The 14,516-nt window shown below is 42.0% G+C and overlaps 1 protein-coding gene across 1 annotated transcript in view; it reads right to left on the bottom strand.

Annotated features, from left to right (window-relative positions):
- Positions 1-2,245, bottom strand: part of SLC35D1 (solute carrier family 35 member D1) — a 46,007-nt gene extending 43,762 nt beyond the window's left edge. Inside the window, exons 1-3 of the mRNA XM_043461025.1 lie at positions 1,662-2,245; positions 818-851; positions 634-720 (exon numbers count right to left, since the gene is read on the bottom strand). Coding sequence (XP_043316960.1) covers positions 634-720; positions 818-851; positions 1,662-1,864 — 324 coding nt within the window. The 5' untranslated portion in view covers positions 1,865-2,245. The remainder of the gene's footprint in view (positions 1-633; positions 721-817; positions 852-1,661) is intronic.
- Between the last annotated feature and the right edge of the window lie 12,271 nt (positions 2,246-14,516).

Below are 14,516 nucleotides of genomic sequence, written 5' to 3'. Positions count from 1 at the left end.
AACAGTTTTGTTTATATGATCAAATTCTTTCCACATAAAACATAAGATTAGTTCTCACACACAATTTTGGCTCCTATAAAGCACCCAAACAACATTACTCCTGGATAAAGAGCTCTGTGTAGAAAGAGAGAGGGAAGAATGGAGGGAAAAAAAGAAACAAATATGAATATGATCAAATCATACAGGACAACATCTTTGCTTTAAAAAAATGATAATGTAGAGCCAATGGGTCTAATGTTAGCAGAAAAAGGAAAGGTATTGCATCTTCAGGTGGAGTCAAGCAAAGACAGACCAAGGAATAAGAAAATAAACCCAAAGAATAATGACTGCAGGATACACCAGCTAGATTAGATAGACAAACGCAGAAAATGCAAAATGACTGTAGTCCCAACAAGTGTTTATTAATTAAAACAGAATACAAGATCTAGGGGCTTCTTTTTTTTCTTAACTTTAAAGAGATTGTGGGACTTTTTGAAAACACTTATTACTACATTCATTCTTTACCTTCCTTACACCCACTTTGGACTGGGCAATTTCAAGGCTGCAATTTTTAAATATGTAAGGCACTGATGGAAAATATACATAGTGACTTCATTTCGAAAATAAAAGTATTATTATTATTTTTTTTTTTACCTTTCGAGGTACATTTCTGTCAAAGTCAGGAAACTTGACCACCCTGAGTGCCTTTCCCACCCAGAGTACTGCCACTGTAGCCACCATCTGTAAACAGAGAACACAGATTCACTGTTCCACACATAAAGGCACACTCAGAAGTTCCAACGACACAAACCACGTAATGCTGAAGATTCCAACTAACCTGGCCAAGTCCAACACATAGTGAAGAAGGAAATCTACAAAAATGGTAGAGAGAGGGGAAAAAAAACACAGCGTCAGAAAAACCCGAACTCAACCTTAGAGATGCAACCTCACAATGCATTTTGATACAAAACACACCAACGTCCGCCCCTTATCCAAATGACAATCGGTGAGGAAAATCACTGATGGTTGTCAGGCAACACCGCTGATTTTGTAGCTTCGGGCTGCCACTTGTCTCATCTTGTTCGTTTATACAATTTCAGTCAGTTTTCTGCAACGGATTTTTCTTGGAAGTTAAGACATACATCTTTTAAATGGTTTCGCACCTTTCTAAAAAGGTACTTCTGCCTAGGGGTCCCAGTGGCAGCATCACAATTTTAAATGGGCTTAAGGAGGCGTAGGTCCCCAGAGGCTGTCAGCGAATTCGGGGAACCCTGAAGCCCCGGACCCTGGCCCAGGCTGTGGAGAAGGGCGGGCAGCCCTCTCCAGCTCCCAGTCAGGCATGCACAGGAGTCGAAGAGTCACGAAGCAACTTCGCTCCGTCACTCGGAAGAGCAGGGTTTCCAGGGCGATGCACCGCGGGCAAGACAGGAGCTTTCCGAACGCACGCCCGGCGGTCCCGAGCTTCGCGCTCGGAGCGGGACCCCCACTCCGGGCCGCAGTGCAAGCCGGCTCCGCTGCCCCGGCCGCGTGTCAGCCGCCTGCCCGCGCTCCCCGGCTCCCGCCCAACTTTGTTCAGCTCCAACTTTGCAGCCAAAGTCCAGGGAGCCGGCGCCCAGCCGCTGCCACCGCCCGCTCCTCTCCTCTCCGCTCCGCGGCCTGGGCCGCCGCCGCCTCGGCCCTACCTGTAGTTGGTGAGCACGCTCTTGTTGACCACCACGATCAGGAAAGAGCTCACGCCGTAAAAGCCGGCGGCCAGCAGCTTCAGGAATACGGTCAGCGTTTCGGCCGACGCCATCCCCAGCTCCTCCTCATCTCTGTGTGTGGAGGATTTCGCGGGGGCTTCTCCTTTAACCCGGGCATGCTGACGTCTATGAACTTCCGCCATGGCTGCGGCGGCGGGGCCTGCGAGGGAAGCGGCGGGCAGCGGGCCCGAGCGGCGCAGGGGTCTGCGGCGGCAACTCGCGGGGAGCTCGCGGGGCCGGGGCCGATGCTGGTGCTCTAAACCGGTTGCGCTCGCCGCCTCGGCTCCCCGCGCCGCCGCCGCCTGTCTCCGCCCAGGGGCAGGGACACTGGGGTTCACACGCCCGGGGACTTTGGTCGGGCATTGTGCAACGCGGGGTCAGAGGGTAGGGTCCGCTTCTGGCTAGGCCTGGGCAAGGGCTGGAGAGGGCTCCGGGAAGGGGCACTGGCGACCCTGAGTCCCGGGCCGATAGGGAGAGGAACCTTAGGGGAACCACTCGGGGACACCGGGGCTGCCGGCAGCACAGCACAGTCGCGGAAAGAAGCTTCCTAATAGCGCCTGCGCGCAAGCCTGCTCCGGGTCTCTCCGCGGCCGCGTACCTAGGATGCGGAGGCTGGCGGCTGAAGGGCTGAAAGCCGTATTTTCTAGATAACTCCGGCAAGAGGAAAATAAATAAATAAATAAAGACCCGCCTCCAATAGGTAACAGGTGGTCGGCTCAGTAGTTAACAAGGTGCCTGTGTCTAGACTCACTTGAATGCTCTTTTGGTCTCTCTTGCAGAAGGTCCAAGCTCTTTAAAAGTATCAGATATGGACCAAGTGTAAACATTCAACGGCTATTTGAGGCATTCTGCGTTGCCTCGGATTTCTTACGGTTTCTGAACCCAGAAAACACCATACAATACAGTCTTATTTGCAGATCAAGGGAGATTGTTTAAAGAAAAGTATTGCGGTATCCAAAAAGTAGAAAGATAATCAATTGGCTTGCGGATTGGTGAAAGAGCAGGGTATTAAGAGCTGAGTTCCTATTCTAGGTTTCCTAGAAATGCCCCCTCACTAGCTGTGAACTCTTGGGTCAGTGAGTTGACCTCCCTAAGCCTGCATCGCCTCATCTCTGGATATAAAGCTAGTTTTCAGTAAATGGTAGACATTATATATATGAGAAACAAATCATTATTACCAGCTTAAAGAAATGACATACCTAATTTTAATGTCAAGAAAGAAAAGTAACTTTGAATTATTTACCCCAAAATTTTGTCTATAACTTTTCTATCTTTTCCACATTTAAAAATTATAGTAAAATTTAAGTAACACAAAACTTACCATCTTTACCTGGTTTTTATATAGTGAAATATGCTTAATATAAAATTTAGTATTTTAACTTTTTTTGAGTACACAATTCAGTTTAACTTTTTTTGAGTACATAATTCAGTGCTGTTAAGTATATTGTTGCACAACCCTTACTGCTACCCTTCTCTAGAACTTTCACATCATCTCTAACAGATTATGAAACTACTAAACAATAACTCCCCATTACTCCCTCCCTCCATCCTCCAGTAACCACTATTCTATTTTCTGTCTATAAATTTTATGATTCCAGGTACCTCATATCAGTGGAATCATACAGCATTTGTCCTTTTGTATCTTCATTTCATTTAGCACAGTATTTTCAAGGTTCATCCATGTGTAGCATGTGTCAGAATTACCTTCCTGTTTGAGGCTAGATAATATTCATTGTATATACATCTTTTGACCTGTATGTTTTAAATTATCCTGATAACACCTGTGTTCTTTGAATGTTCCTTAGTAAAAACTAGCACAAGGATGAAATTTTTAACATGGTCTACAAGGGCTTAAGTGACATGGCTCCTGCCCTCCCCACATGTTCCTCCCTAGGTTTTGGCTAACTACACCCAGTTCCCTGAAGAATATCGTAGGTTCCTGTTGCCTATTTTCCATCCTTACTCCCATATTCCCTCCATCTGGAATGCTTTTTCCTCTCCCTCCCCTGCCTCCTGAAGAACTCTTTACATTTCCTTCAATATTTATGCAAAATATTATCTCTTCTCTGGGTACCTTCTTTCATACTGCCTCTCCTTGCCCTCCGTAGACATGTCATCTCTTGTGCTTCTCCCACCCCAACTTTGTTCATCCGCTTTTATAGGGGCTCTGGAATTAGGTGTTTGCCTGACAGTTTGTTCCACTTCACAGTGAGCTCCTGGGGGCTGGGTGAGGCAGGGACACCTAGCACTGTTCGGATGTTTTTGCTAAATGAATCAGTGATATAACTTCAACGATGAGAAAAAAAATGGTCAAATTTCTTCCTTAACTGCTGGCAGTAGAAGAAAAATATTTGGGAAGTTATATTTTGAGAAACATCCCTTGTGAAAAAATTATTTTGAAAATAATAATGTCCCTCATAACAAAAGCAAACAAGCAAAAGAGACTTGTATCACATGTTCTCTTCCTCTCACCCCAACCCACTTTTCAGAGAAAGTGACTGCTAACTGTTCAAAGGCTGTGTACTTAGAGCCACTCTCTGTGCTTACATGCACACATACATATACATTTACATGCATACACATATATTTACATATGTGTATTGTTATACATCTTTTAACATAAATGGAGAGAATCAGGTGAGAAACACTGATGCTCAAGCCAGACACTGTCTCTGATGCTGGTTTTGCGACCTTGCGCAAGTTACTTGACAATATGGTGCTTCAGTTCCTTTATCTATAAAATGGGGATAACAATAGCACCCACCTCTTAGGGTGGTGATGAGAAATAAATGAGTTAAGTTAAATGTTTAGAATATAGTACACACTTTACAAGTGTTCCTAATAATAATAATCAAGGAGATGAAACCAGTCAATCCTAAAGGAAATCAACCCTGAATATTCAGTGGAAGGACTGATGCTGAAGCTGAAGCTCCAATACTTTGGCCACCTGATGTAAAGAGACAACTCATTAGAGAAGACCTGATTCTTGGTAAGACTGAAGACAGGAGGAGAAGGGGCCAACAGAGGATGAGATAGTTGGATGGCATCACCAACTCAATGGATATGAGTTTGAGCAAACTCAGGGAGATGGTGAAGGACAGGGAAGCCTGGCACGCTGCAGTCCGTGTGGTCACAAAGAGTCAGACACAACTTAGCAACTGAGCAACAAAATAATAATTGCTATTAATATCATTATGCAACCTTTCTCTTTTCACTTAGTATTCCTTGAAGGCCTTTCTGTGGCAGTAAAGAGACTACCTCATTCATTTTTAATGGCTGCCAAGAATTCTGTTGGCTGGATGCATCATAATTCATGAGGTCCATCCCATGGACATTTAATTATTGCCATTTTTTCAGTTTATGAACAATGCGTCTTTGATTATCCTTGTCCATTCCACTTTTGCAGGTATCAATTTCTAGAAATGGAATTGCTTAAAGACTACTTTTTTAAAAAATTAATGAAATGAAAAAATTTTTCCCCAAAGAGGTTGTACCAATTTTATATTACCACTAACACTCTAAAATCAGATGGGGATAATGAAAACCACTAAAAAAGTCCAGATAATAGTTCAAGTGCTACTCTGTGGAAGATGAAATGCCAGGTACAAATTTCTGCAGTAACACAAAATGAAACAAAAATAAATTGCTTAAAAACTACCGAATCTGAGCAATTACTATTGTTTTTCTCAGCATGTTTACATACTTTATTAACAAGTATTTACTAAGACCTACCATAGGCCGAGAACTGTGTTGGATTTTCTCAACTCCAGTAATGATTTGTGGACACTCAGTAAAATGCTATTAAATCTAATAGAGTCACACATTCTCAGTACATGCCCATAAAGATAAGACCAGGTTCCAGTATTCTAGCAGGATTTTTATTATAGATATTTAGACTTGTAGACATTTTAGGCACTCAAATCTGTTTCCTAACCTTAGTAATATTAATCACAGAATTATATATGGGAAATTTATGCATTATCTGATAAAATTTGATGAAGTTTGAAACATATCTAAATAAACTGTACAAGATTGGAAAACCTAGATTTAAATGTTCTCATTTATATACATGCTTACTCTATAAATGTCAACACTGTAGGCTGATACATTTTATATCTTGCGAGGTGTGATTACCAGCAGAAAAACCTTCTTTGTATTTAAATCATGTCTTTTGCTTTAGCCATTAACAGTTCTCCATGGGGGAAATTGATCTGTATCCTATTTGTTAACGTGACTCATATTTCTGTGTTTCTTTTCCCTACACTTCTCCCTTTCTCTAGTTCACTTGCTCTTCTGATACTGGAATTTATTTGGCCCTTTTTGGTGTTTACCTTTGTTCACCAATTTCTTGTTTCACTGCCAGCCTAGATCACACCCAATAACCACTGTATTGCATCACTGATTACACCATAGCTGGGGAGCAAAGGTTTTAGGTGTCTCCTAGCTGAACAATGCTTTTAAAGTGCATGGAAGAAGCATGCAGCTTCTCTGCAGGGCCTCATCCTTCTCTGTGTTGGGTTGGAAGGAGATCTTATTCACAACCAACGGTGAACCTGGCAATGTGCTGCAATTTAAATTCATTATCTCCTTTCCTCCTTACCACTTTAGGAAGTAGGTATGGTGAAACAACATAATAACAGGAAAACAAAGACCTAGTGGAGGTCCTGAGTCCCACAGCTCTGCTGCTGCTACTAAGTCGCTTCGGTCGTGTCCTACTCTTAGCGACCCCATGGACTGCAGCCCACCAGGCTCCTCCGTTCATGGGATTTTCCAGGCAAGAGTACTGGAGTGGGGGTGCCATTGCCTTCTCTGCCCACAGCTCTAAGTGACTGTAAAGATTTGGCCCCAGTCCATTCAACTTTTGGTTTGTGCTCCTCCACTAGACACCCCTGTCTTATACAGGGTAGGTGGACATACTTGCTTTTAAAGTTCTCACAATGCCATTACTTCCTTCAATTACCAAGGTTAGTGTTCAGTAACACTGTGAAGAAGAATAACCAGGATATAGGGACACCAATCTATTAAATTAATTATCACTCATGACCTATTCACAAACACCATACCAGATATCAATTTATGCATTGAAACTACAGAGACATTTCCAACTCAATTTATTTACAATGGAAGCTTACACAAATTTATTCAAAGTCAGTTGCTTTGAATATTCTGTCTCTGTGAACTGGCCTCACTATCCACCTGTTCACTAGATCTATAACTCCCTCCAACCACCTTCAAATTCACACCAAATTAGTTTCATCCCCTCCAAAATCCTGAAGCTAGTCAGCCCTAAGCCACCGATGACCTGCAGGGAAGTACACCCCGCTGACTCCGTCTTCTCTTCTCCGTGACCACCTCACAGCATCTGCACTACAGATCTTCTCCCTTCCTTTAGCTGCATTCTCCTCCCCTAACTCCTGGGACACCGCACTCTCTGCTTCTCCTCCTGGTTCTCTGAATGCCCCTTCTCATTCTTTGCTGGCTCATTTTCTTCTACCATATTTTAAAATAAAGTTTCATATCCTCCAAGGCTCTACCTTGAGTCTTCTCATTTGATTCCTATATATTTTCACTCAATAATCACATCCCATTCTATGGCTTCAGTTATGATTTAACATTTTGTCAACACTTCCTAAACCTACTCATGTGTGTTCTATTGAACTCGTGATTTGTATATCCAACTGTGTCCTGAACATCGTCACTTGGATGACTCTCTCTGAGCCTCTTCAACATGTCTGAAACTAAACTCATCCTTACCCCCTGAACCCCAGCAGACAACTCTGTTGTTCCCTATTGTATCAAGTAATAAATCCTGACCAGCTGAGATCCTGGCTTTCTTACTTAGCCACCCAAAATGTTTGCTACTTCATGTTGTTCAGATCCAATGAGTATAATTCAATCCCTGTATTGAACCAGTTGATTTTGTAACAGAATGTGAAGATGATTAATATCTCTGTAGACTATATTATGGTGGAGAGTAGATTTGATATAATCCTGAGGCAAAAGTGTGATGATGTACTCCTGACCCTGCCATTGAAGAAGTAAACTGCTTCTAGTTGATCCTTATAAACTGATGGAGAAGAAAAAGCATTTGCCACATCAATAGCTGTATACTAGGTGTCTGAAGCTGTAGTGTTGATTTGCCTCAGTAGAAATGCTACATGTGGAACATTAACTAAAACTGGAGTCACTTCCTGATTAAGTTTATAATCATTCTCAGATATTGGTCAAGATTTGCCTTTTGTATTGGACAAACAGGTGACTTAAATGGAAATGTGTTAGGTATCACCACCCATGCATCTTTCCAAGTCTTTGAGGACAGCACTACTCTCTGCAGTTTCCCTAAAGGTATGTGATTCCCTTTTGTTACTATCCTGGAAGGATGGGAAAGTTCCAGAGGCTTTCTCTTTCTATCATTATGGTCTTTATTCCATGGGTCAAAGAGCCAATATAAGGATTTTCCTAGTTGCCAAGTATATCTGTTATGTCTAAATGTATATTTCTTCTATTTATACATTCAGGGATCAGATAAAGCTCAGCTGGTGAAGAATCCGCCTGCAATTCAGGAGATGTAGGTTCAGTCCTGGGTTGGGAAGATTCCCTGGAGAAGGGAACAGCTACCCATTCCAGTATTCCGGCCCAGAGAACTCCATGGAATGTATAGTCCATGGGGTCACAAAGAGTCGGACATGACTGAGCAACTTTCACTTTCACTTCAACCACACATTGGATCTACAGACTCACCAGGCCCACTGCGTTTCAGATTTGGGCTAAGACCCCAATTATTACCTGACTCAGCCCCCAGTTTCACTGGAGTCCTCCGTAATATAGGGGCCCAGGAATTAGTATCAAGTAGCCAGTGTTCCATAATCCCCGAAAGGTCTGGGTATTTCCTTTCCCCCAGTACATAGTCCCTCTCATCAATGACTGCAGGCCCTTTGAGGAAGATTTGGAGGAAGTTATACAGTGTATTCAGTGTTGGGAAAGACTGAAGGCAAAAGGAGAAGAGGGCGGCAGAGGATGAGATGGTTAGGTAACATAACCGACTCAGTGGACATGAACTTGAGCAAACTCTGGGAGACAGTGGAGGACAGAGAAACCTGCCGTGCTGCAGTCCATGGGGTTGCAAAGAGTCAGACACAATTTAGTGACTAAACAACAACAATACAGTGTATCCCTGTCCCATGATACAGGAAGGAAACTTGACTCTCCCTTCAATGCAAGAGTTCTGGCTGTATAAATTCGCTTATGTCTAAAATCTGAGTGAGAAACTCCATTTCAGAAACTTATTAGATTTTTTAATTTTATTATTTATTATTGGGTCTTAATTGTGGTGCGCAGGTTTCTCTTGTTGCGGAGCACTGGTTCAAGGCATCCGGGTTTCAGTAGCTGTGACTCTCAGGCCCAGTTGCTCCAAGGCATTCAGAAGCTTCCTGGATCCAGGATCAAACCCATGTCCCCTGCACTGGCAGGTGGATTCCTAACCACTGGACCACCAGAGAAGTCCTCAAGTTGGATTTTTTTGTTGTCAATCTGTTTTCTCCTGTTATATAGGTTAAGCACTACTTTAGTAGACTGCCATGCTATTAACATTCTTAGGGATGTTGTAATCAATTAACCACTGCCAAGGATTCCTGGGGATTAAAACATTCTGGTTACCACTATGTTATTTCTTTCCTTTTATGGTAAATATGCCCCTCTCACCTATGGTGGTTAAAAACTGCTACTTGTCTCTGATACTCCAGGATTTCTATCATAAATATCATAAACAGCGAGCCCACCTCAATAGTGAAATTCCCCACCATTATGCCTGGTTTATGGAGAACAGCCATAACAGGACTTCTCGAGGACATTTGTACTCTACACACAAATATGTTTTTCAACATGCTGACAATGGGCATGTCCTCTGGATCCTCTCAAGATGTAGTGGAGAGATGGGTATGTAGATCACTCATGATAAAGGCACTCCAATATTCCTATCTCCCTTAAACCTTGGAATTCCTTCCTCTACATTGTAATGGGGGAAGTTCTGGCCTCTCAGTCTCATTAAACAGAGGCCACTTTTGAGCCCAGTTCTTTGTCAGCTAACACATTTTTAGACTATTCCCACCTTTATGAGCTAAAACATTAAATCTAGAACCTCAGGTAAGAGCACTCATGTCAATACATTTAGCTCAAACCAGTACTATAGCTCATCTTCCTTAAAACTCATTCCTTTACATATTCTCCAGGTTTACACTGATAAAAATTAGGAAATTCTTGCAAATTTTTGGTTTATAAACTGCTTCCTCCTGGGTCAGACTTTGTACTTGCACCCCTGGAGCATAATGATATCTGACCATAGTAATAGAGATATTAGATAGTTTTGAAGCAAAGAAAGGTTGTTAATATCCTCAGGCACAGGAGGACAAGCTTCTTCTACTGTTAGAAAGAGTATGACCCGGGAATTCAAAATTCTCAACTTGATTTAAATTTGGCCAGATAGGTCCTTATTTCAAGATTTAGTGTCCCTTTGCTTCCCTATCATTTTTCCTAACTTCTTCATGAGAGAAGTAGCAAAGCTATAAATTCAAATAGTGTAAATTCTGTAAACTTGACAACTAAATATTTACTCACTTTTAGCAATACCAGCCCTGTGGCTATGAGAAATGAGACATTCCTTTAGGGCTGCAATAGAATCTCTCTAGCTCTCTCATGAGGCTTTAACAGAGAATATATGGAGTGTAAGGACCCAAGTCTGATACTTCTTTCTGTGTTTAAGTCTACTCAGAAGAATTTGTTTCACACTGCGGTCTTCATGGTCACAATTACTGCTGTAACAGGCAAGTACAACAGGCACATGCTCCAAGGCACCTGTGTCAGCAGGCACATCCTCACAATTAACTACAGTGGTTATTTCATCAATCGTGCTACTTCTGCATGATATGGGTTACCAGCATCCATTTCGCATTAGCAAGGAGCTCAGCCACTACATTGAAACCCAAGGACAAAACCAAAGCAATCCCCAAATCCCATCTTTTGGAATCATTACGAGTAACAATTTCTATATGAATCAGAGTCCAGTTAGGAGACAGAAACCACACTAGTTATTTGATTAAAGACAATCTAATATAAAGAAATATTAACTAGATAAAATGAAATGTTAAAAAAAAAACAACCCATAAGGTGTCATGGAGGTAGCAACTCCAGGAAGGGAAAGAGTAATAAAGGGAAGAGACTGGAATTATTAAAACCAATAAGAGGGAGACCTGTGGGTCCAATAGTTAAGAATCCTTCTGCCAATGCAGAGGACAGAAGATTCCACATGCCTTGGGGCAACTAGGGTTGGGCACCACAATTGCTGAGCCCACACACTACCAGAGCCTGTTTGCCCCAGAGCCTCTGCTCTGCAACAAGAGAAGCCAGTGCTGTGAGAAGCTCCGGTGCCGTAAGTAGACAGTAGCTTGCATTCTCTGCAACAAGAGAAAATCTGCCAGCAGCAATTAAGACCCAGCACAGCATCCCCTCCCTCAAAAGGAACAGTGTGGAAAAATTGGTGAAATTCCAAGTTAAGTCTTAGATCAGTGGAGCTTTTTTCACGTGTCTTTTTTGACCAACCTACCTAAAATATCATATCTCCTGTGGCTTTCTGTTCTCTAACCCTACTTTATCTTTCCTTGCAGCTTTGCCACTTCTTGATCATGTTGTATTAGTTTATTTTCTGTCTCCGCCCAGTAAAATATCAGCTCCAAGAGCAGGAGTGGAGGCAAGTTTTATGAAACCTGAAGCTTTTGTGGTCCTCCTTAAGAAAAAAATGCAAGGGTAAGAATGTAAAAATAAGGTATCAAAATGGATATCCATTTAATGTATCAGAATTAACAAATTTTTAAAATCTGACAAGAGGGTGATGGGCCTGTTTGGGCTCAGAAGTAGGAAGAACTATGAGATGGTCCAGGAGAGGGAGATCGTAGATGGAAACTTGGGTAGAGTCAAAAGAAGAAACTAAAGTGAAGATGGAAGTTTTCCATATATATGTAGATGCAAGCAGGCATTTCTAAGAAAGGTTGGAGTATTTCAGGCTTCTTCTGATGACCCTGGAAAGGGCAGGTAAATAACACAGCTGTGTGTTCATGCTGCCTCATTGTTCCTACTTCCAGTTGATATTCAGTAGCAACACACCAGCATTCAGTTCAGTTCAGTTCAGTCGCTCAGTCGTGTCCAACTCATTGCGACCCCATGAATCGCAGCACGCCAGGCCTCCCTGTCCATCACCAACTCCCGTAGTTTACTCAAACTCATGTCCATAGAGTCAGTGATGCCATCCAGCCATCTCATCCTCTGTCGTCCCCTTCTCCTCCTGCCCCCATATTGCCACTCTTCAATTAGAACATAGGAATATGTCTATAAATGCTGATAAACAGTAACTTCCTCAGATCCTCTGAGACTTGACCTACTGCTAATGGTCACCTTTGCCCCTCCTCTGAAATTCCTCAGATTTCCCTACAAACCAGCAACCAAATCTCAGTTCAATTCGGTTCGGTTTCTCAGTTGTGTCCAACTCTTTGCGACCCCATGAACCACAGCACTCCAGGCCTCCCTGTCCAGCACCAGCTCCCAGAGTCTACCGCAACTCATGTCCATTGAGTCGGTGATGCCATCCAACCATCTCATCCTCTCTCGTCCCCTTCTCCTCCTGCCCTCAATCTTTCCCAGCATCAGGGTCTTTTCAAATGAGTCAGTTCTTTGCATCAGGTGGCCAAAGTATTGGAGTTTCAGCTTCAACATCAGTCCTTCCAATGAACACCCAGGACTGATCTCCTTTAGGATGGACTGGTTGGATCTCCTTGCAGTCCAAGGGACTCCCAAGAGTCTTCTCCAACACCACAGTTCAAGAGCATCAATTTTTCGGTGCTCAGCTTTCCTTATAGTCCAACTCTCGCATCCATACATGACCACTGGAAAAACCATAGCCTTGACTAGATGGACCTTTGTTGACAAAGTAATGTCTCTGCTTTTGAATATGCTGTCTAGGTTGGTCATAACTTTCCTTCCAAGGAGTAAGCGTCTTTTACTTTCATGGCAACCAAGTCTAGGAGTGGCATTTTGCTTCAGCTATAAATTTGATTGGCCAGTGCCTATACTGTGCTTATTAATACATCTTCTGCATATACCCCTGGTTCTACTAAGCAGTTGACATATCTGCATGGGAGAAATCATGAACTGTGAGGAGGCTTAGTCTCACCCTCCTGGTACCCATGGATTAGCCTAAGAACAGAGCAATGCAACCTTATAGCTTAGATTGATTGTTCTTCCTAGGGCTGAGCTTTCTCAGGGTAGAGCACTGAACAGGTACTTCACTTCCCAATCAGATTACATGTGGGCATGAGCCAAGTCTGTCCCAGTTACTGTTGCCTTTCCAGCAACTAGCACAATGATGGCACATAGACATTTTTTATTAAAAAACAGTAAAGAGGAAGAAGGTAGAATCTTAAAGGTCTACACCTGGAATGGTCATCTAAAATATTAGGAAAAAATCATTAGAAGTATTCTCTGGTATGCAAGTGTGAAATCTGAAGCTGGACAGGTTAAAATAGGACTGGTTGTAAAACTCTGGCCTCATTTATCTTCATCCAGTATTCTTTTCATTGCACTGGGCTCCCTGTTATCTCCAAGGATACTCCACTATGAATTTATTATAACGTGGAGAAATTCAGAGAAAATCAATACTGTCATCCACATAGGAAGTGGAAATTTTAAGTAAGCTTTAGGATTACACAAGGAAGTAATCTCATACCACAGCTGCAGAGTGTAGTTTTCTTCCTATTCTTGGAACTGGTGGGCAGAGTGAAGTCATGCATTTGAGCAGAGTGGGAGAGTTTGGAACAACCACTATGGAACATGCATGCTGAGTGCTGAGGGAATGAGGTTGGAATTAAATAGGATGACTGTGCATGAAACTACTTAGCATGCTGAATGAATTTCTCAGCAATGTTGCAATGATAAAGAAATATTAAACCCAAAATGTTAATAGTGCTGAGTTAGAGAAATCCTGCCCTAGAAACATTTTAAGTGTTTAATGGCCACATGTGGCTGGCAGTTACTATACTGAACAGTACAAATATAGAATTTTTCCATCATTGCAGAACATTCTACTGGAGAGCTCTGGTCTAGAAGGGTTTCAAGATCCTTTTTTAACCTCTGAGATCCTAAGCAAATCAATGAAAGAAAAGAACAACATAGTAAGTATTGAGAGAAAGAAAAATAAAGGAATGGAATGAAATAGAATTGTCTTTGGAGGCATCAATTAATTATTAACACTAAACATAAGTAGTTCATATCTGAAACACAGAGGGTGATATTTTGATTCTGCTTCTCATGTAGCAAAGTGTAGTGTTTGGATCAAATTAACTATTGACTAAAATTAATTAAGCATGTTGACAAACTAAATGCCACTTTGGAATCTACAATGTGATAGTTGTCTGACTAGTTATTTGTTTTTTTCCTATTGTCATAGAGCTGCTATAATTACATATACAATGTCCTACCTGTTTGGGAGGCAGAGAAAATATACAGTGAAAGCTTTCTTTAGAGTGAAATAGGCAGCAAATAGGATTTACATTTAATAATATACCCCAGTTTTAATAATGAGTTGTTTTGAGTCTCCCTTTTCAAACTGAAATAAAACACCTTCTTGTTCATTACCACACCTGTGCCTAATCCTGAGCACCTGATTCTTGGAGATAAATGAGATGAAGCTAGTGTCTTTAAACAGCCTGCAGGCAGAGGAGAAATGTTTAAAAACATTATCAAATGTAGAAA

This window comes from Cervus canadensis, chromosome 2 (assembly GCF_019320065.1).
Source record: "Cervus canadensis isolate Bull #8, Minnesota chromosome 2, ASM1932006v1, whole genome shotgun sequence".
Classification (NCBI taxonomy): domain Eukaryota; kingdom Metazoa; phylum Chordata; class Mammalia; order Artiodactyla; family Cervidae; genus Cervus; species Cervus canadensis.
Note: the sequence above shows the minus strand (reverse complement) of the source record. Positions and strands in the feature narration are given on the sequence as shown.